The sequence below is a fragment of the Hyperolius riggenbachi genome, chromosome 8, assembly GCF_040937935.1.
Source record: "Hyperolius riggenbachi isolate aHypRig1 chromosome 8, aHypRig1.pri, whole genome shotgun sequence".
In the NCBI taxonomy this organism is placed as follows: domain Eukaryota; kingdom Metazoa; phylum Chordata; class Amphibia; order Anura; family Hyperoliidae; genus Hyperolius; species Hyperolius riggenbachi.
In genome coordinates, this window is record NC_090653.1 from 195279676 (window position 1) to 195301974 (window position 22299).

General features: G+C 41.2%; 1 protein-coding gene across 2 annotated transcripts in view; it reads left to right on the forward strand.

The window, feature by feature from the left end:
• The window catches only part of PLP1 (proteolipid protein 1), a 348570-nt gene extending 327471 nt beyond the window's left edge, over positions 1 to 21099 (forward strand). Inside the window, exon 8 of one of the 2 annotated variants that reach the window (XM_068248070.1) lies at positions 20858 to 21099. In XM_068248070.1, coding sequence (XP_068104171.1) covers positions 20858 to 21010 — 153 coding nt within the window. In that variant the 3' untranslated portion in view covers positions 21011 to 21099. Of the gene's footprint in view, positions 1 to 11025; positions 12690 to 20857 lie in introns of those variants that run through there. The other variant, XM_068248071.1, reaches the window with a different exon arrangement.
• The last annotated feature ends 1200 nt before the right edge of the window (positions 21100 to 22299 follow it).

Below are 22299 nucleotides of genomic sequence, written 5' to 3' on the forward strand. Positions count from 1 at the left end.
GGATCAGGGGCGTTCAGGGGATGCTGGCCACCTACACTAGCTAGCCTAGTGCTAGCTAAATCTGTTGCAGCCATGGGATCTAATAAATTAAGCATGGGGACACAGGCTAGCGGCGTAACGCTCAGGAGGTTAAAGCAGCAGGGCCAGCCATACTGTCAGGAAAAAAAAACATAAGTAGATATAAGTAGATGACTACTTGCTCTACTTACATAACAGATGCATTGTATTGTGCACTTTTGATTTCAGTGAATTTGATATAGTAAATAAGAGAATTCTGTTTCAGGCATTTGCCATCTTAGATTCCTTCTGACTGAAGCCAAAACTGATATCATTCCCTCCCTTACTTTTTTTTCTCCTAAAAGCTTCTCTGTCATAGCTTGCTTGCTTTGTAAACATATCAGCTCAGCAGGATCATATTTCAGCCTTGTGTCACACCGGACTTCCCTCAGCCAATCAGTGAGGAGCAGGAATGTGGGAGGGGAGATGTTCTCATTGGCAATGTACGAATAGATCCAGTCTGACAGAGACAACATTTAAAATTTTTCCTTAGTACGATGTATGGCTTATACACAATAGAGGATTCTATCAAAAGCATTAAAACATAACTTTTAATTCATTAATATAAAATGGCTGTTTTGATCATGACTTTATTACATACACATGGTGGATTGTTTTTAGTGTCTGTCCACAGTAATCTATTTTATTCAAAAGATTTTTTTAGACATTCTGTGGTTACAACTCCAAACCATGGATAGATATATGCTGAATTACTTTTACATGTAAATAAAAAGATCCCCCCCCCCACACCAAACCTAACCCTTTAATAAGTGAACAGGTCCCCTTCTAGAAAATATGTATAGATATACATCCACTAAGTCATCTGAAAAAATGTTATGTCTGTATTTTAATTTAGAGAAGAAAATAAAATAATCTACCACTGTAACCACTATAGACCTGTAATTGATATATATATATATATATATATATATATATATATATATATATATATATATATATATATATATATATATATATATATATATATATATATATATATATATATTGTGATAAAAAGCTGTTGGTCTGTGAAAGATATGGAATGCTAAAAAAGGATTAAAAATTCCACCCAAACAACCATACTTACCAGAGTATTTCCCTCTGATTCTTTATCTTATAAATTAGGATGGAGATTTATTTAGGAATTTCATGGAGTGTGATTTTTCTTAATAACTATACTTACTAGAGTATATTTTTTCTGACATATTTATTAGTTTTATAAACATCAGATACAAATTTCCCTGGAAGATAAAGCTATTATCTATAATGAGGGATTGGTGATTTAAAATATCTGGATTCAGACCAGATGACATAATAAAGAATAAGGTTTATATGAATTGGATATATTATATATCTAAAATTAACTGTAACCTACATATTGAGCTACACTTTTGAATATGTGGAACGCAATCCTATGTGGAACGCAGGAAAACACTTCCTAGTTTGTATAATTGCCAATGCGACGTTATCGTCGCATATAATTGCCAATGCGACGTTATCGTCGCATGAGAAATGATAGGCAATGGATAAAGAATACCCTCGAGTAGGGGAGGAGTGGCTAATCAAATTAATAAGCTGTGGTTGAAGGAGCGTGCGCTTGGAGCAAAGTGCCCTGCAAGCGAATAACAAGCTGCGTATATACACGCCCCCCACAACGGGGAGTTGCCATAACAACCGGGCAGACTCCCGATGCACTCACGCTGATGGGTGCTGGCGGCAATGTGACTTGGGTCACATGCAATCAATCTACCATGGAGGGATGGAATGAGGAGTTGCCATGGAGATCTGGCAAGCTCCTGACATAGCGCATGCTGATAGGAGGGGGCGGCAATGTGACTTGAGTCACATGCAAGCCATCCACCAATGGGAGATGCTCAATGTTTTCCTATGGAGAAAAGGGTGATAGAACGGCGTTCTCAATGATAGGGTTAAGTGAGATGTGCAGTTTTCAAATGACTGAATCCTAGCAAGTAGGACCTCTCTATTAAGGGATTTTTGTAAGAATACATTTAATTTTAAGGTACATTTGAGATATAATGGAATAGGATAGGCTGACCAATGGCCGAGCAGTTTATTTGAGTGAAGGGTGTTCTGACCAATAGGAGACACAAGGCAAAATGGGAGGTACCTAGTAAAAGGACCCACCTACTCCCTAGAGTATAAAAGGCAGAGCCTGCACCCATCTCATTTCACTGCTGACTTTGCTAGAGAGCACAGCTCTCATCTTTTTTGTTTTTCTTGACATGCATTTGTAATGCTGATTTTCTTTATGCTATGCATCTAACACCCTAAGCATATATCTAGCCCTGACGACGGCTCCATTTTAGGGAGTTGAAACATGTTGGTTTTGGTGGGGGGTCTTTTTCTTTATATGTAAAAGTAATTCAGCATATATCTATCCATGCAAAGTGTTAGTACCGGCGCTAGCTGGAGATAGGTATGGCCCTTTAAGTGGATTTCACCTCGGTGCTGCTCCTTAAACTGGGTGGTGCCAGTATGCTAATATGGGAGATACAAAGGAAAAAACAGAGCGCTCCGATGGTGCGTTACCACTTTTAATAGATTCACACGCTTTAAAATCAATACACTTACAGTGTATGTGCAAGAATTGCACATTCAAGAGGCCACCAGCGAGTCCCCTCAGCGTCCTGTGCCTGGCCAGGGCTAACAGGGTCCGTGCGGGTGGTGGGCAGGTGGAGAGGAGGACAACCGCCGGCTAACGATCCTCTCGGCAAGCCGTCTGACGTCACAACGCGTTTCGGCACTTAGCCACGTCTTCTTCGGGTCGCGGCTGCGGGAGTGGTTATGCGGCGATCGCGTCATTCGTGACGCGATCAGCCGCCGGGGACTGGCTCCGCCCACCGCTCGTAGTAACCCGCCGGCCGTTCGGAAGCGCCGGCGGGTTACTAGCACCCGGATCGCCGCACTTACATTGTATAATAGGCTTTGTAATGTATACAAAGCCTATTATACTGGCTGCCTCCTGCCCTGGTGGTCCCAGTGTCCGAGGGACCACCAGGGCAGGCTGCAGCCACCCTAGTCTGCACCCAAGCACACTGATTTCCCTCCCCCTGCCCCCTGATCGCCCACAGCACCCCTCAGACCCCCCCCCCTGCCCACCCCCCAGACCACTGTTTGCACCCAGTCACCCCCCTAATCACCCATCAATCACTCCCTGTCACTATCTGTCAACACTATTTTTTTTTATCCCCCCCCCTGCCCACTGCCCCCTCCTGATCACCCCCCCACCCCTCAGATTCTCCCCAGACCCCCCCCCCAGACCCCTCCCCCCGTGTACTGTATGCATCTATCCCCCCTGATCACCTGTCAATCACCTGTCAATCACCCGTCAATCACCCGTCAATCACCAGTCAATCACCCCCTGTCTCTGCTACCCATCAATCAGCCCCTAACCTGCCCCTTGCGGGCAATCTGATCACCCACCCACACCAATAGATCGCCCGCAGATCCGACATCAGATCACCTCCCAAATCCATTGTTTACATCTATTCTCTCCTCTAAACACCCACTAATTACCCATCAATCACCTATCAATCACCCCCTATCACCACCTGTCACTGTTACCCATCAGATTAGACCCTAATCTACCCCTTGCGGGCACCCAATCACCCGCCCACACGCTCAGATTGCCCTCAGACCCCCCTTTATCAATTCGCCAGTGCAATATTTACATCTGTTATTCCCTGTAATAACCCACTGATCAGCTGTCAATCACCTATCAATCACCCCCTGTCACTGCCACCCATCAATCACCCCCTGTCACTGCCACCCATCAATCAGCCCCTAACCTGCCCCTTGCGGGCAATCTGATCACCCACCCACACCAATAGATCGCCCGCAGATCCGACATCAGATCACCTCCCAAATCCATTGTTTACATCTATTCTCTCCTCTAAACACCCACTAATTACCCATCAATCACCTATCAATCACCACCTGTCACTGTTACCCATCAGATTAGACCCTAATCTACCCCTTGCGGGCACCCAATCACCCGCCCACACGCTCAGATTGCCCTCAGATCCCCCTTTATCAATTCGCCAGTGCAATATTTACATCTGTTATTCCCTGTAATAACCCACTGATCACCTGTCAATCACCTATCAATCACCCCCTGTCACTGCCACCCATCAATCACCCCCTGTCACTGCCACCCATCAATCAGCCCCTAACCTGCCCCTTGCGGGCAATCTGATCACCCACCCACACCAATAGATCGCCCGCAGATCCGACATCAGATCACCTCCCAAATCCATTGTTTACATCTATTCTCTCCTCTAAACACCCACTAATTACCCATCAATCACCTATCAATTACCCCCTATCACCACCTGTCACTGTTACCCATCAGATTAGACCCTAATCTACCCCTTGCGGGCACCCAATCACCCGCCCACACGCTCAGATTGCCCTCAGACCCCCCTTTATCAATTCGCCAGTGCAATATTTACATCTGTTATTCCCTGTAATAACCCACTGATCACCTGTCAATCACCTATCAATCACCCCCTGTCACTGCCACCCATCAATCACCCCCTGTCACTGCCACCCATCAATCAGCCCCTAACCTGCCCCTTGCGGGCAATCTGATCACCCACCCACACTAATAGATCGCCCGCAGATCCGACATCAGATCACCTCCCAAGTGCAGTGTTTACATCTCTTCTCTCCTCTAAACACCCACTAATTACCCATCAATCACCCCCTATCACCACCTGTCACGGTTACCCATCAGATTAGACCCTAATCTGCCCCTTGCGGGCACCCAATCACCCGCCCACACCTCAGAACGTCCTCAGACCCCAGCCCTGATCACCTCGCTAGTGCATTGCTTGCATCTATTTCCCCCCTCTAATCACACCTTGAGACACCCATCAATCACCTCCTGTCACCCCCTAGCACACCTACCCATCAGATCAGGCCCTAATTTGCCCCGTGTGGGCTCCTGATCACTCGGCCAAACCCTCAGGTCCCCCTCAGACCCCCTTCCGATCACCTCCCCAGTGCATTGATTGCATCTATTTTCCCCTCTAACCGCCCCCTGAGACACCCATCAATCACCTCCTGTCACCCCCTAGCACTCCTATCCATCAGATCAGGCCCAAAACATCCTGTCATCTAAGAGGCCACCCTGCTTATGACCGGTTCCACAAAATTTGCCCCCTCATAGACCACCTGTCATCAAAATTTGCAGATGCTTATACCCCTGATCAGTCATTTTGAGAAATTTGGTTTCCAGACTACTCACAGTTTTGGGCCCGTAAAATGCCAGGGCAGTATAGGAACCCCACAAGTGACCCCATTTTAGAAAGAAGACACCCCAAGGTATTCTGTTAGGTGTATGATGAGTTCATAGAAGATTTTATTTTTTGTCACAAGTTAGCGGAAATTGATATGTATTGTTTTTTTTTTCACAAAGTGTCATTTTCCGCTAACTTGTGACAAAAAAAAAATCTTCTATGAACTCACCATACTCCTAACAGAATACCTTGGGGTGTCTTCTTTCTAAAATGGGGTCACTTGTGGGGTTCCTATACTGCCCTGGCATTTAAGGGGCCCTAAACCGTGAGCAGTAGTCTAGAATCCAAAGGCCTCAAAATGACCTGTGAATAGGACGTTAGGCCCCTTAGCGCACCTAGGTTGCAAAAAAGTGTCACACATGTGGTATCGCCGTACTCAGAAGAAGTAGTATATTGTGTTTTGGGGTGTATTTTTACACATACCCATGCTGGGTGGGAGAAATCTCTCTGTAAAAGGACAATTGTGTGTAAAAAAAAATCAAACAATTGTCATTTACAGAGATATTTCTCCCACCCAGCATGGGTATGTGTAAAAATACACCCCAAAACACATTATACTACTTCTCCTGAGTACGGCGGTACCACATGTGTGGCACTTTTTTGCACCCTAAGTGCGCTAAGAGGCCCAAAGTCCAATGAGTACCTTTAGGATTTCACAGGTCATTTTGCGACATTTGGTTTCAAGACTACTCCTCACGGTTTAGGGCCCCTAAAATGCCAGGGCAGTATAGGAACCCCACAAATGACCCCATTTTAGAAAGAAGACACCCCAAGGTATTCCGTTAGGAGTATGGTGAGTTCATAGAAGATTTTATTTTTTGTCATAAGTTAGCGGAAAATGACACTTTGTGAAAAAAAACAATTAAAATCAATTTCCGCTAACTTGTGACAAAAAAAAAAAAAATCTTCTATGAACTCACCATCCTCCTAACGGAATACCTTGGGGTGTCTTCTTTCTAAAATGGGGTAATTTGTGGGGTTCCTATACTGTCCTGGCATTTTAGGGGCCCTAAACCGCGAAGAGTAGTCTTGAAACGAAATTTCTCAAAATGACCTGTGAAATCCTAAAGGTACTCATTGAACTTTGGGCCCCTTAGCGCAGTTAGGGTGCAAAAAAGTGCCACACATGTGGTATCGCCGTACTCAGGAGAAGTAGTATAATGTGTTTTGGGGTGTATTTTTCCACATACCCATGCTGAGTGGCAGAAATATCTCTATAAATAGACAATTGTGTGTAAAAAAAATAAAACAATTGTCATTTATGGAGATATTTCTCCCACCCAGCATGGGTATGTGTAAAAATACACCCCAAAACACATTATACTACTTCTCCTGAGTACGGCAATACCACATGTGTGGCACTTTTTTGCAGCTTAACTGCGCTAAGGGGCCAAAAGTCCAATGAGCATCTTTAGGCTTTACAGGGGTGCTTACAATTAGGCACCCCCCAAAATGCCAGGACAGTGAACACACCCCACAAATGACCCCATTTTGGAAAGTAGACACTTCAAGGTATTCAGAGAGGAGCATAGTGAGTCCGTGGCAGATTTCATTTTTTTTTGTTGCAAGTTAGAAGAAATGGAAACTTTTTTTTTTCTTTTTTTTGTCAGAAAGTGTCATTTTCCGCTAACTTGTGACAAAAAATAAAATCTTCTATGAACTCACCATGCCTCTCACTGAATACTTTGGGATGTCTTCTTTCCAAAATGGGGTCATTTGGGGGGTATTTGTACTATCCTGGAATTTTAGCCCCTCATGAAACCTGACAGGTGCGCAGAAAAGTCAGAGATGCTTGAAAATGGGAAAATTCACTTTTGGCACCATAGTTTGTAAACGCTATAACTTTTACCCAAACCAATAAATATACACTGAATGGGTTTTTTTTAATCAAAAACATGTTTGTCCACATTTTTCGCGCTGCATGTATACAGAAATTTTACTTTATTTGAAAAATGTCAGCACAGAAAGTTAAAAAAATCATTTTTTTGCCAAAATTCATGTCTTTTTTGATGAATATAATAAAAAGTAAAACTCGCAGGAGCAATCAAATAGCATCAAAAGAAAGCTGTATTAGTGACAAGAAAAGGAGGTAAAATTCATTTAGGTGGTAGGTTGTATGACCGAGCATTAAACCGTGAAAGCTGCAGTGGTCTGAATGGAGAAAAAGGCTCTGGTCCTTAAGGGGCGAAAAGACTGTGGTCCTCAAGTGGTTAAAAGTGGTAACGCACCATCGGAGCGCTCTGTTTTTTCCTTTGTATCTCCTATATCTATCCATGGTTTAGGGTTGTAACCACAGAATGTCTAAAAAATATTTTGAATAAAATAGATTACTGTGGACAGACACTAAAAACAATCCACCATGTGTATGTAATAAAGTCATGATCAAAACAGTCATTTTATATTAATGAATTAAAAGTTATGTTTTAATGCTTTTGATAGGATCTTCTATTGCAGTGGTTCCAAACCTTTTCCGGCCCGGGGAACACTTTCTGACAAAATTTTTCTCCGGGGGAACGGGGGGGGGGGGGGGGGGGGGGACGACGGGCGAGCGGGTGTTTGCGCGACCTAGTGGACAGTGCCGTGCGCAGCAGGCTTTGGGGGGAGGGGGGCTGGGGTGCGGCTGCATAGCTAGCATAGTTGCCCCAATATAGGGAGTTTAGTTGCCCCAGTATGGCTAGTATAGTTGCCCCAGTATAGTGCCCCAGTATAGCTAGTATAGTGCCCCAGTATAGCTAGTATAGTCCCAGTATGGATAGGTAGTACCCCAGTGTAGTGCCCAGTATGGGTAGGTAGTGCCCCAGTATAGCCAGTAAAGTGCCCAGTATAGCGCCCAGTATAGGTAGGTAGTGCCCAGTATAGCTAGTATAGTGCCCAGATAGCTAGTATAGTGCCCAGTATAGTGCCCAGTATAGCTAGCATGGTGCCCAGTATAGCTGGTATAGTGCCCAGTATAGCTAGCATAGTGCCCAGTATAGGTAGGTAGTGCCCAGTATAGCTAGAATAGTGCCCAGGATAGGTAGGTAGTGCCCCAGTATAGTGCCCAGTATAGCTAGTATAGTGTCCAATATAGCTTACTTAGTATGGGTAGGTGTGCCCCTCCCCCCTCCATGGCCACCGCTCCTGGTACCTTATCATGAGCGGGCAGCCGCTTGTCCGATTAGATTCCCCCGTTGTAGCCGCTCTCCTCTGTGGCATCTCGTATTACAGCAGCGTGCGCTCAGCGGCTGCTGTGATGAGCAGGAAGCAGTACAGCGGCTTCCTGTAGCGGCGATATGCATCGCCGTTATCATGGGAACCGCTGTACCGCTTCCTGGTCATCACAGCAGCCGCCGAGCATGCTGCTGTAATAGGAGATGCCACAGAGGAGAGCGGCTACTACGGGGGAATCTAATCGGACAAGCGGCCGCCCGCTCATTATAAGGTGACAGGAGCGGCGGCCGCGGGGAGGGGAGGAGCGAGAGGCCAGACAGCACACCAGGCAACATCCCGCGGCACACTAGTGTGCCACGGAACAGCGGTTGAAAAATGCTGCTCTATTGTGTATAATATATAAATCAGAAGTGTGTATTGTACAATGTATGGCGCCAATATATAATTTGGAAATAAAGGTGCATTTTTTTCAGTCTTGCATCCATCATTAATTACAAGCCCATAATTTAAAAGGTAACTGTAATATACCTTCTTGACATACATATTAAAAAAGTTCAGTCCCTAAAGTAACTATTTATGTATTTTTTTATTATATATATATATATATATATATATATATATATATATATATATATATATATATATATATACACCGTATTTTTCGGAATATAAGACGCACTTTAGTGGGTGCGTCTTATATTCCAAAGGTACGGTATTTTCGCCCCATAACATACTTACCGGATCCTGCCGCCGCGATCCTAGCCTCCTTCGTCTGTCCGCCGTCATCCAATGTCGCAGCAGCCGTCATCAGAGGGTCCAGCAATCCCATCCAGTATCCCCGACTGATCCCCGCTCTTTAAGTGTCCAAGTCGCCGACTCCTCTTCACTGCAGTCATGCTTGTATGCAGGCTCGCGGTGATTACGCGCTGCCGGGGCCGCCTTCCTCCATAGTTACGGCGTCCTCTTCTTAGATACAGTGCCCCCTTCTGTGTGACGAGCGGCGCATGTGCGCCAGGGTCACGCATGACGTCAGGCGCACGTGCGCCGCTCGTCACGCAGAACGGGGCACTGTATCTAAGAAGAGGACGCTGTAACTATGGAGGAAGGCGGCCCCGGCAGCGCGTAATCACCGCGTGATCACCCCGAGGCTGCTTACAAGCATGACTGCAGCGAAGAGGATCCGGCAACCTGGACACTTAAAGAGCAGGGATACTGGATGGGATTGCTGGACCCTCTGATGACACCTAATGGGACCCTCAGATGACGGCTGCTGCGACTCTCGGGTGATGACAGGCAGATGGAGGAGGGGAGGATCGCGGCGACAGGATCAGGTGAGATGCAGCAGGGGTGTAGTGTAGTGTTGTTTGGGTTGGCTGAAGGGGTTACTTAGTGAAGTGTAGTGTAGTTTGGGTTGGCTGCAGGTATTAGTGAGGGAAGTGTAGTATACTGTAGTGTAGTGTAGTGTAGTGTAGTGTAGTTGTAGTCGGGGTTAGTGAAGTAATGTGTAGTTGGTGGGGGCAGCAGGGGTAAGGGAAGTGTAGTGTAGCAGGTGTTAGTATAGATGGGCAGTGTAGCTTAGATAAAGACAGTTTTGGGGGAGTTAGAGGTCCATAAGAAGCCCCTGCACCATAGACGCACCTAGGTTTAGTTTATTTTTTTTTTCCTGATTTTTGCCCTCTAAATCTAGGTGCGTCTTATATGCCGGAGCGTCTTATATTCCGAAAAATACGGTATATATATATATATTTTTTGTGTAACTATTGGGGAGTGTGGGAGGTAAGGGGTTAATTTTTAATAAAAAAAAAACCTCTTTTAAAAAAAAAAGTTTGTAGATGTAATTTTACTATTTGGCCACAAGATGTTCTTGTGCATAACTTTCCTATGCGTAGTATTACTATGCAAACAGGAAGTAACGCATGGATGTGTAAGTATCGTTTTTTGTGAATGATGCCTCCATCACATTGATGACCACGGTTATTCACACAGGGACTAAGAGCAATGAATGGGAACTGTGTTCCCATTCATTGATCTCCCGTCTAGCAATAGGCGGCGATAAGGCCAGCGGGAGTGTGCTGCAGCAAGGGACGTAGTAGCTACGACCCTGCGAGAAGTTATTGGGAAATGCAGGGACGTAGTTACTCATCCGGGGGAGGGGAAGTGGTTAAAAAGGTATACCAATAATCTTTTAGTTTAAGAAACTACTGCTCAAGAAAGAGATGTCCTTACCTTGGGAAGAGGAAAGTTAAGCTTCCAACTGATGTGTAAAAATTTTACAAAATGGAAATTGTATACTTTAAGCTAATTAAGTTATTAATTTAGTCATAGACAAACCTCTTTATTGTTCAAGTATACATCTTTTAACATAGGTTTGATTAATAAATGACAACAATGCCTGGTGAAAAATACTAATGTTGTGAGAATATAATTGTGAATACAAATTAAGAGAACATTGCTGTTTATACAATGTGTGTTTTCTCTTCTGTATGTTCCTTTACAGCTCACTTATATGATAGGGGCAGCTTTCAACTATGCTGTGCTTCGAGTAACTGGCCAAACTGATCGTTCAAAGTTTTAAACTCCAAGCTGGAAAATAAGTAAAACAAAATTAAAAAAATACACACAAAAAACAAAAGAACAAGGAAACAAAAACTGTCTTTTTATGCTTTCATAATTTCTTCTTTTAATTGTTTTTTTTCTGAATTTATTATAATATAGATAGTGGCTTCCATTGCTGGTCTGCCCTTTGTATCCAGCTTTAAAAGTTTCAAGTAGATATAAACTTCAAATTTACAATGCAGTAGTGTATATCTGAAGAAGAAACACTGGTGTTTTTCAGCACATGGCACAACACAATTTTATTTGTTGTAGATTATTGTACAATAAGTGAAGATAATTAGATAAAGAATATCCAAACAAACAAAAGAAAAGAATTTAAAACATGCACGTAAGTACACAAAAAGCAAAGATTTGCCTGTTTCAAGTTCCATCAGTTGTGCAGGTATAATAAACCTATATTGCTTTCCTAATCAACACCTGTATACACATTATCTTCTAGAAAATATTGGTCCTGGGTTATCATGTATGGAAAGCAGTAGACAGCCTGTGTGATGCATCAGACCTGAATTAGACTATTTTCTATCAAAAATTGTATGCTAAAATAATTAGCAGAGGCTTGCAATTCTCCCCGTGTGATATATCATAGTTAAGATTGCTAAAAGGCCAGTGACATAGTTGTGGTTTTGCAATCACATATGTGCACTTGCAATGAAAACTTTTTGTAAATATTGTAAAGGGCTACTTGAATATTTTATAAAATTTACACTGCAGGTGCTGCATGTGACTATAACTACATGGATGGTGTTTCTTCATTCACTGTGGTCTCAATATTATACAAAAGGATGTTGCAGACTTGTGCTATCTAAAAGCAACAACTTTTAAAAGATTGCATGCCATTATTGCAGGATCACACTGGCTATCTATTCCTCTTCAAAGCTCACTGAAGATAAATCTATGCACTGTAGATAACTGCCACCAGAAATAACTATTCATAATTATTTCTGTTAACAGTTTAGGAATGACCTTCCTGGTGAATACATGGATTTCAAAACAATACAGTGGTGGTAGCAAAGATGTTAAATACATGGTATCCTTATGCCAATTTTACATTAAAAGCATTTCTTTCAAGGCTTGTGTATCCCCTACAACTAACGAGTAATAACCAATAGTGATTTTTACAGATTTGCCAGTTGTGCCTCTCATTCATACTTGTTGAAACTGTATACTCCTATATTTCTAGCTATGAGCATGCTGATATCATGTAGTACCAGTGTAGAAGTTATTTCAAGGGCCTGCAGCGTACTCTGCAAGCATAGTTGGTGTGTCATAGCCATGCCTCCTGCCCATCTAGCCGACCAAGCCCCTAGTGCATTACACAGTATGTCCCATACTTGTATTACTCTTTTTACCTCTTTTGAATGATACTGGTAAAATATTGGCATGCAATTCAGACTGTTCACAAACAAATGACTCAGTACTATTTCTATACTTCTACTCATTGGGCCTGATCCAATTTACTATTTCTCCTAATTTTTTTCCATGGAGATAATTTTTAATCTTCTGTTTAAATAACTTTTCAGCACAGTACAATTGAAAAAGTATCAAAATGTTAAAGGGACTCCAAGCAGTAACTAAAATCAAAATCTGAAATTACCTGAGGCTTTCTCCAGCCCACCGTAGGGCGATTAATTCATACTTGTTGAAACTGCATGCGCAGTACTGTCATGCCGGCCGGCGTGGTGACGACTGACGTCATCTTTCAGGAAGAAGGAGCCTGACACTCGGGCCCAGTGTCGCCGGGAGCCGCCGGGAGCCATTTCTGAGCAGGGCCTGGGAGAAGAGCCAGAAGGACGCCGAGTGACCTCCCGACCTACGGTGGGCTGGAGAAAGCCCCAGGTAAGTTCAGATTTTGATTTTAGTTACTGCTCGGAGTCCCTTTAATAACAAAGTACTGTTGAAAATATTCTGAATATTTTCTTACTGGCTGATGGCTTACTGGCGAACTAATAGATATTTCATTGATCAAATGTGAAAATATCGCCTAGGAGAAAACTTGGAGAAAAAGTGAACTGGATTAGGTACTAATGTGCTGTTAAGCTGCACAGAGAAGATAGGCAGTAAAAACAAATAATTTATCATTTGAGCTGAGAGGAAAGGAAAAGATCAATTATATATCACAGAGGAAGTGCTACACAAACTTTAACAATTGTCCAGCAGATAATGTCCATCAATCAAAATATATTTTCCTGAGAGAAATGAATGACCAACATAATTTGTTGGTATTTAGAGTCTGTATTTAGAATCTTTTGCCAGCTTGCACCAGGCTATTTCTCAACTCCAGGACAGATATAGCCAACACCACACCCGCAGTACAGCACTCATCATCCTTTTAGACCCTCAATCAGGTCAATAGGTGCTTTTGAACCATTAATGGGTCATCCCCCACCTCCCTGGCAGCAAGAAGGACTAAAAAGCTATCTTACTAAAAAAATACTATGCAAAACAAAAAATGTGCCTTCTTAAAACAAAAGGTATTTGTGATTATTGTGCTTGGAATGAGCATATGAGGTGTCCCATAATGCATCACTGCTGATTATGCAAATCATCCCTTTGTTGTCCCTGGAAGCTAAACACACATCCTGAAGCAATGCAATGATGTGTCAGCTTGTACTATTAACAAGTTGATAGTTCATTGTATTCCAGTGATTTTGGAGGTGCGTTTAGCTTTCAGGGATGACAAAGGGACAATTTGCGTATTCAGCAGTGATGCATTTTGGGACATCTCACGTGCTCACCCCGACCTGAATAATCACAAATACTTTCTTTTTTAAGATGGCAAATTTTTGTTTAGCTCTGTTTCAAGACATTCTGAGCACAAGAAAGAGCAAGTACACTAAGACATTAGGGCCCTTCATTTTATCCATCATCTTACAACAGTGGCTGCGACAGCTGCATACTGTAACTACAGTAACTACAGTATAAAGGTGTAAATAAATAAATTGTTTGACCTAGTATACATTCTCTGGAGGGAGAGCATTATGTTTGCAATGGCTAAAGACTTTATCTTTCAAAGAACATTTGAATAGTTGTACTCCTCAGTGCATTATCCTTATTACATTTACATTACCTTATTTAGCAGTTCTTTCTTATGCAAAACTAGTTACATAGTTACATAGTTATTTTGGTTGAAAAAAGACATACATCCATCGAGTTCAACCATCTCAGATTTTTTTTTAAATAAATAAGCACACCTCTAAACCAAAATTGTGTGTCTGAGGTGCTTGACACAAGCAATTCCTTGTTTGCCCTAGATACGTTAATGTTATAGGGGCCATTGCTCTGAGGCAACCATTATTTTAGGCATGGTATAATTATGTGGAAACATCATTAGTGTAAAAAGAAATGTACTGTAATACTTATATAATTATTTTTAATGAAACATGCAAACTAGTCTTAAAATAGAAAAAAATAAATCTAAAGGTCTATAATAGTGTGCAGTTAGGGATAAAACAGTGTTTTTTTTAACGTCTGAAATCTCAATAGATCTCTTTGTTCTGTTATACTATGCAGTAGCTAGTTCATTATAAAAGGCACTGCAATTGTATTTTATAGTGGTGAGTGACAGTATATGTGGCATACATACTCAGTATTTTGTACAAGGATACTCTTATACTTGGCATACACGAGTCGACCCGACCTCGATTAGCCGCCGGATTGACTCCCGCCACGTTTCCGCGGGCGGCCGGATCGATTCCTGCTTGTCCCCGTGGGCGCTCCTTATCTTCCGCTTGATTCCCCGCTATTGTCCGCCCACGGGGATCGAGCGGGGTATCAATCCGGCGGGTGATCGGAAGTGTCGGAAATTATCAATCGAGCCATCAGTGGCTCAATTGATAAGGGCGCATCGGCCCGTGTATGCCCAGCATAAAACTGAACAATCCATACAGGATTACACAGGTTCCAATTTTAAGAAGTAAAACAGGTTATGTGATATGAGAGCCACACATGCTACACATTGATATCTACGCAGTGGAAGACCGAAATCAATCAAAACCTTAATTTTGGACTTGGTAGAAAGGTGGTTCAATCTAATGTAAGCTTTTAGTGTTGTCAGTGTCTATATTGGGAAAAACTGGCATTACTTTCTGTCCAGACAAAAAGCTGGTAGATTCCATCAATAGGAAAAGAAAAACTAAAAGCTTTTGTAGGCTGGAGGAAAAGACCCATATGCAATTAACTTTTCCTCCTAAGTTTTTCCTAGGATATGTTATTTTAACTCTTCTACTTGAAGGAACTTTTCAGCATTCTGCAATTGAAAAGGTACCAAAAAGTAGGTGAAAAAGTACTGTCAAAATTATTTGGAGTATTTTCTTGCTTGCCGGTGATTTAAAATGTGTTTTATAGACAAGTTTAAAAATATCACCTAGGAGAAAACTCTGGAGAAAAATTCAGAAGTAACACATTGTTTCTAACACATTTCCAGACAATGAAAACAAAAACAAATAGTTTTGGTCAGTGTTTGGCTACCAATTTATAAATCAAATGCAGTGGTAATATGGTCCTAGTATAATGTAAGACTATTCTAAAATCATTTTACACGATAATCATTCCTTTTCCCTGTTTTATATAACACAAACTGTTACAACTAAAGATACCCTGTTTTATATTGAAAAATATTAAAAAGGACACATAGGGCAGACACAGATACTCTGCAATTTCTATCATAGGTTAGACACCTAAAATAGGGGAATGCAGACTTATGGCCAGGAATCTCTGTTCTGGAGATGAGCCTTGAACAATTTCCCTTTTCACTAACCAGCTTTCAATATGAAGCTTGTAATAGGTCTATGTTTCCACCAGTTAGATATATAGCTTATTAAACTGACATATGTTGCTTGAGGGACATCAAGTATAAATTGTATATTTATTGTAGCAAATGATGTAAAAATAAGTGGAGACTAATAATGAGTTCATGAAAAAAAACTGAACTGCCATTTTATATGTAAAACAAAGGAGTCATCTAATAAACCATATATGAAATTCAATGATTGTTAATTACTTTTTAATACAGATAGTTAAATGTCTTTACTGAGGGCTTTCTAATGGTGCTCTTCTTGAATGTTTGCATATTTGTATGTGTAAATGTAATTCATAAATACATATACAAAAGCATCTCAATACAATGGTATTTGTCCAACAGAAATTTGTGTTAATTTTTTTATATATTTTTTATGTTGTTTATTATTTTGTTTGCTGTGAATTACTAATTGTGAAATGTAAACATATACAATTAAATGTTTCTTTGTTAAAATTTAGTGCTGTCTCTGTGGGTGAATTTATTAAAAAAATTAAAATGGCAAATAAGGTATCTGGATGTTCTTTTTTTATAACTAAGGCAACACAAAGTATGGTAATACATGCAATCAGCAAATCAATTAAAAAAACAAAACTGATTTCAACTCTACAGTATTTGCTGCAACAGGTTACTGAACCTTGCCCACATTTTTTTGTTTTATTTAATTAAAGAAAATACTTGCATATTGAACTCAAACACAAGATAAATAAAGGTATGACTCTATCAAAAATGTCTATACTTTTTCATTATATATGCGACCATGGAAATGAGTTTCACTGCAGCATCTAGGGGCCTATTTATCAAGAATGACTATTTTTTTTATAATATCTCCAACATTTTTATCTCCACTTTTCTACAGACTTATCATCATCTATGTATCTCCATATTTAGAAATAGTCAAAATGGCTGTCCCTCTAGAGATACGCCTAGAAAAATAAAGATAATTCTTACTGTAATTATTCTAAACTGTTGATATTACTGTGGAAATTGGTTATCAGGCTCTGAAAACTGGTGATAAAGCATACATATAATAGCAATGATGAATGATCAGGAAGCCTTGCAGCAGCAGTTAATCCTTTGTTGGATGTAAGTAGAAAAATCAAAATAAATATGTTCATTGCCCATGCAAATATTGGTGTATCAGAAAGACTTCATTCGAGGGGCTCATAAGATGTTTATTTATGAGGAGAGCTTAAAAAAAAAGTGTTGTCATCTACACGCATGTATCAACATGGGCAAAACCTCTTCCCTGGCCTAGTAGAAACAGGCAGTGCAGTCAGCTAACTGATCCACTTATTATTTTGTACTCTTCTCCTACAGTTGAGCTCACACTAGTAAGCTAACAGTGCCCTGTGCTACAGAAAAATCTGACTGGCTAAAAGTATACCTGAGCTGATGAGAAAAACATGGCTAAATAGAGTATCTTTCATACTAAAAACATGCCTGTGTTCTTGTTTATGTTTTTAATTGCAAGAGTTAATAAACTGGTACTTTATTTGTGTGGATCAAGAACTATAATTGCAGTCTAACTGAAATAGCAGCTCTGCTGAAAAGTAATTAGAAGCCACAACACTTGTATCTGGCTAAACAAGCAATGCTGATAACAGGATAGTGCTGAAAAGTTTAAAAGATTGTTTTTTCACTTTATGATCGATCTAAATAAACTAGATTGTATGTAACACTGATATGAGAGCTGTTGACAGTCAGAGTTTTAATTTAACCCCTCAAATTGAAAAAAATATGAGACTTCTGGAAAGTCCTACTTAAAATTACTACCACACAAACAAATTATTATTTTGTATGTTTATTTTCAGTTCAGGTTCAATTAACGAACAACTATCAAAGAAACTGCTCTTCTGAAACCCCACATACCTATAGAGCTTTTAGCCAGCATCACTAGAACGCTTTTCAGAGGTCTCTCATCACAGCCTGTGTGAAAAAATGCCTTGTTTACTAGCTGTGTGTAGCAATTTGTGTCAGCATTGGGGGGAAGGGGAGGCAGAGCTGAACTGTAACCTAGCTGTTAACTGTTTACTTTACACTTCAAGGCCGAGAGAGAGAGAGAGAGAGAGAGGAACACACAGACAGAGCTGTAGCTGATGAATATTTACAATCATTTGAAGCTATATTTCTGCTTTCTATCATTCTGAACACACGTTACTAACATTATTAGAGCCAGTGAAGATTACTTCTGTATGTTGGATGTGCTGGACACAGTCCTCCATAGTAATGCCCACAGTGAAAACTGTTCTCTATAAATGTCATATTTTTTACACATAAAACATGAAAAGATTAAAAAAAAAACTTGGCATTGGTATTTGCTAGTAATTACTGGAAATATATGTGGCATTTAGAATTTTAGTTAACTTTGTTCGTAAGTTGTCCTTTAAATGTAGATAAGACAAATAACATTTATATTGCACTTTTCTTCTGGAGGACTCAAAGCGCTTGAGCTGCAGCCGCTCGAGAGATGCTCATTAGGCAGTAGCAGTGTTAGAGAGTCTAGCCCAAGTACTCCTTACTGAATAGGTGCTGGCTTACTGAGCAGGAAGAGCAACGATTCAAATCCATGTCTCCTTTGTCAGAGGAGTCAGTGTCATATTTACATGGGCTCAAATTGTACATCCTTGTTCCATTTGATATAAGAACAGATCTGAGCAAAGGTTTGATGTAGTATCACCTGCACCACTGCAGAGCCAAGTCTCAAAAGCTGCGAAGCTGATGCAGCCTAAAGGGTGCCACACACCATTCATTTTTTTTTTTTACATTTCTTTTATATTTAAGATTTACAGTCATTTTTTTCTGACTTATTGCAACATTTCAAAAACCTGACCAATGTATAACACACATATTCAACTTTACCCACCTAAAAAAATGAAAGAAAAAAAAAAAGATTGAAAACTCTGTAAAAAATACATGAAGAAATTGACAATCTAACTTACATAATTCAACTTTCATAAAAATTGATCAGAAAAATCCACTACGCTCAATCTTCTTTTATCGAAAAAAAAGGGAAATTCAATCAGAATTCTCAAACAAATGATACAAAAAAAGCTTTTAATTTTTCTGTACAACAAATTATTTGTATCTAATCTCTCTAAAATTGGATCATTTTATTGTATAGTATGTGGCCACCTTAACTCTTCTACTGCTCTAACCTACCCGCATGCCTGGTAGCTTGTTCTGGAAGAATAGCATTTCCTGATCTATGTTTGATCAACATAATAATCAAACATTGCTCAAGGAAGCCTTTGTTTTTAATGGACCTAATGCTTAGTTTACTAAAAATATTGGGAGTCAGTAAAGTTCACCCCTACATGATGTGAGTACAGAGAATACAGGAGAATTCATGAAGAGGATTTGGAGTCAGAATCAGGTGTTTTTCGAATTGTGTTTAAATTGCACCATATTATGATTTTCTTTGTTAAATTGATTCTGAAGGGAGGAAACTCACTTCAGGTTAGATACTTACCTATGTAGAGGGAAGGCTCTGCATACCATAGAGTCCTCCCTTTCCTCAGTCACCCCATCATTTTAGCACCATCTCCCATTTAAGTTATTCAACCTACTAGGTCAAATACCTCTCCACCACTCTTCAGGTAGCCTTCAGAAGTACTCTCCTCCCCGGGTACTTCCAAAGAGGAGCTCATCTGTACTGCACAAGTGTGGGTCTGGACTAGTGTTGGGCGAACACCTGGATGTTCGGGTTCGGGAAAGTTCGCCGAACATGGCCGCAATGTTCGGCATGTTCGGGCCGAACCCCGAACTCCCCGAACATCCCGCTTTTGGGGACCCTATGGGGTCGCAGGCATAAGGGGGGAGCATGCCCCGATCGCGGGGGGGGGGGGTCGGAAATTCCCCCCACCCCCTCCGCTAGCGCTCCCCCCTCTGCCCGCTTCCCCATACAAAAGTTTCAGGAAGTACCGGTCCGGTGGTAGTGGGTGGCTGGCAGTGGGCGGCACTGTGAAGTGAGTGACTGAGGAGGAGGAGTCCGGAGAGTGACGCGTTGAGGGAGGCCGGGCAGCGGATGGTTCAGCAGTAGTACCGTACTACTGCGGAATTTCCGACCCCCCCCCCCCCCCCGCGATCGGGGCATGCTCCCCCCTTATGCCTGCGACCCCATAGGGGGGCAGTATTCGGCCGAACAGGGCCCTGTTCGGCTGAACAGGGGCCCTGTTCGGCCCTGTTCGGCAGCCAATTAGTAGTTCGGGGCGAACCCGAACTTAAAAGGCCGAACACCATCAGGTGTTCGGCCGAACTCGAACATCACCCGAACAGGGTGATGTTCTGCAGAACCCAAACAGTGGCGAACACTGTTCGCCCAACACTAGTCTGGACTTCAGAAACAATCAGGAATGTGAGTACTTCTGAAGGCTGCACGAGTAGTTGCAAAGACACAGACAGTCACAAAACTTCAACAGGGGATGGTGCTGGACCGGGATGGGATGGACCGAGGATTGAGAAGGCTCCATGGTGTACAAAGCTTTCCTTCTGCATAGGTATATATGTAAACTGAACTGAGTTTCCTCACTTCAGGTTTCCTTTAAATATATTATTGGGTTAAATGAACTGTTACAGTGGACTTTGTGAATTCTGACTTTGTGAATGCATAGTTCAAAGACTATGCAGCATTAAATTAAACTTTTAAAATGAAAGTTGATGTCACCTTCTAAGTATTTCCTGCATTTGGTCTGAGGGCTCCTTAAGAAGAAATAACAGCTTTAGTGGCAGATTTTCTATGTGTGTTCTAAAACGAAATATCACCTATGCAATTAATAAACATGCCATTGAATTTCATTCCTAGCTGCTTCTTCTGGGACTCCCAGTTAAGGCATCAATAACACAGGCTTAAATAAGGTTACATTTTCTTAGATATTTTTGAACCCAAAGGCAGACACTGGTCTTCCTTTTCTTTCAGATACACGCCCTCATGTGTTTGTCGGCCAACAGGGTATATCATCAGCAAGCTCTAGAGACGGACAAAAGCCGGGAGACTCCACATGCTGAGAGCTCAGAACTTACTGAGATTCTTCCGGAGCTCCCACAGAGAAGTGCAGAGAACCTGGTGTAAAACACCTTTGTATGTGGTGTCCCAGGTTGGGAACACACATTTTACTGAGAGTTGTATTTGACAGGGGCATTACATATGTCTTATAGCATGTATCATCATAATAATGCTAGTTGATTTTTTTTTTCTAGTATAATAGATTGTTTTAAGATAATGGTTTTATTGATAATTCCTGTTGTTTTTTTTGTTTTTGTTTTTTTTTGTTTTTTTTTATACTGAAAAACTGTTTGCCACTGAAAATACTAAACCTACCTTTAGAAATCTATTTTCTGATTTACTGTATGCTGAAATACAAGTATTGAAAATCTACATTTTTATAATTGTTAAAATTGTTATTATAGGTCTGTAACAGAAATCATGATTGATGTAAAACATTTTGATTTTATTTATCTGTGTTCAGAAAAATAGCAGCATTTGTATTGTATTTATAAATGGTATTTGTATGCCCATGCTTTATCCACTTTACATACAGAAATCTGATTGATATTTGAAAAACTGTAACATGTATCACTTTTGTACTAAAGTTCTTTCTCTACTGCTTGGCTGTTAAATGTTAAGGGAGTATGGTGATGCTTAATAGTTATTAGTTTATGACCGTTAGCCTCCTATATCCACATGCCCTAACTAAAGACCCATACACATGCTCAATGAAATTCGGCCAAGGTGGCCGCAAATGCCTTCCTCTGCCGAGAATCTAGCATATGCCAAGTAGTCCCCAACACCATGGGCAGAGATCAGCCAATCTCTCGCCGAGGGCTTTTGTTATCTTTTCTCACCCCACGCGCAATATGATGTCACTTGTGCGTTGCCTAATCAGCCCTCACCCCCCCCCCCCCCCCCCGCCCCGCATAGCACAAGAACAGGTTCCTAGCCTAGCGTCTAGTGATGTATCTGTACAGTGTCGGCCCTGCAGTGCTGCCCGAGGGATCAAGAAACGATCCATCACTGGTGACATTCTTTGTATGTGTGTACGAGGCTTAAATGCTGTCTGTGTTGCTTATAGGTCACCAACTGAATCTGGAAGTGTGATTCTGATAGTGGCAGTAAAAGACACGTATATTTATACAGCATGCACAGATAAATAGTATTTGTACAACCATTTTGAATCTTTGAATTTTAAACATTGCTCATCTATTTTATGACGTGTCTGAAATGTACATTTATATGTGTTTCAATAAATTCTTATACAATGCATTTCAATTAGGAGTGCCTTGGTTTTTCTTAAGTAAGCTGTTGACAAAATAGCAATGATCAGTTAGCTAAAGTTGGTAATCTTTGGGCTCCATACAATA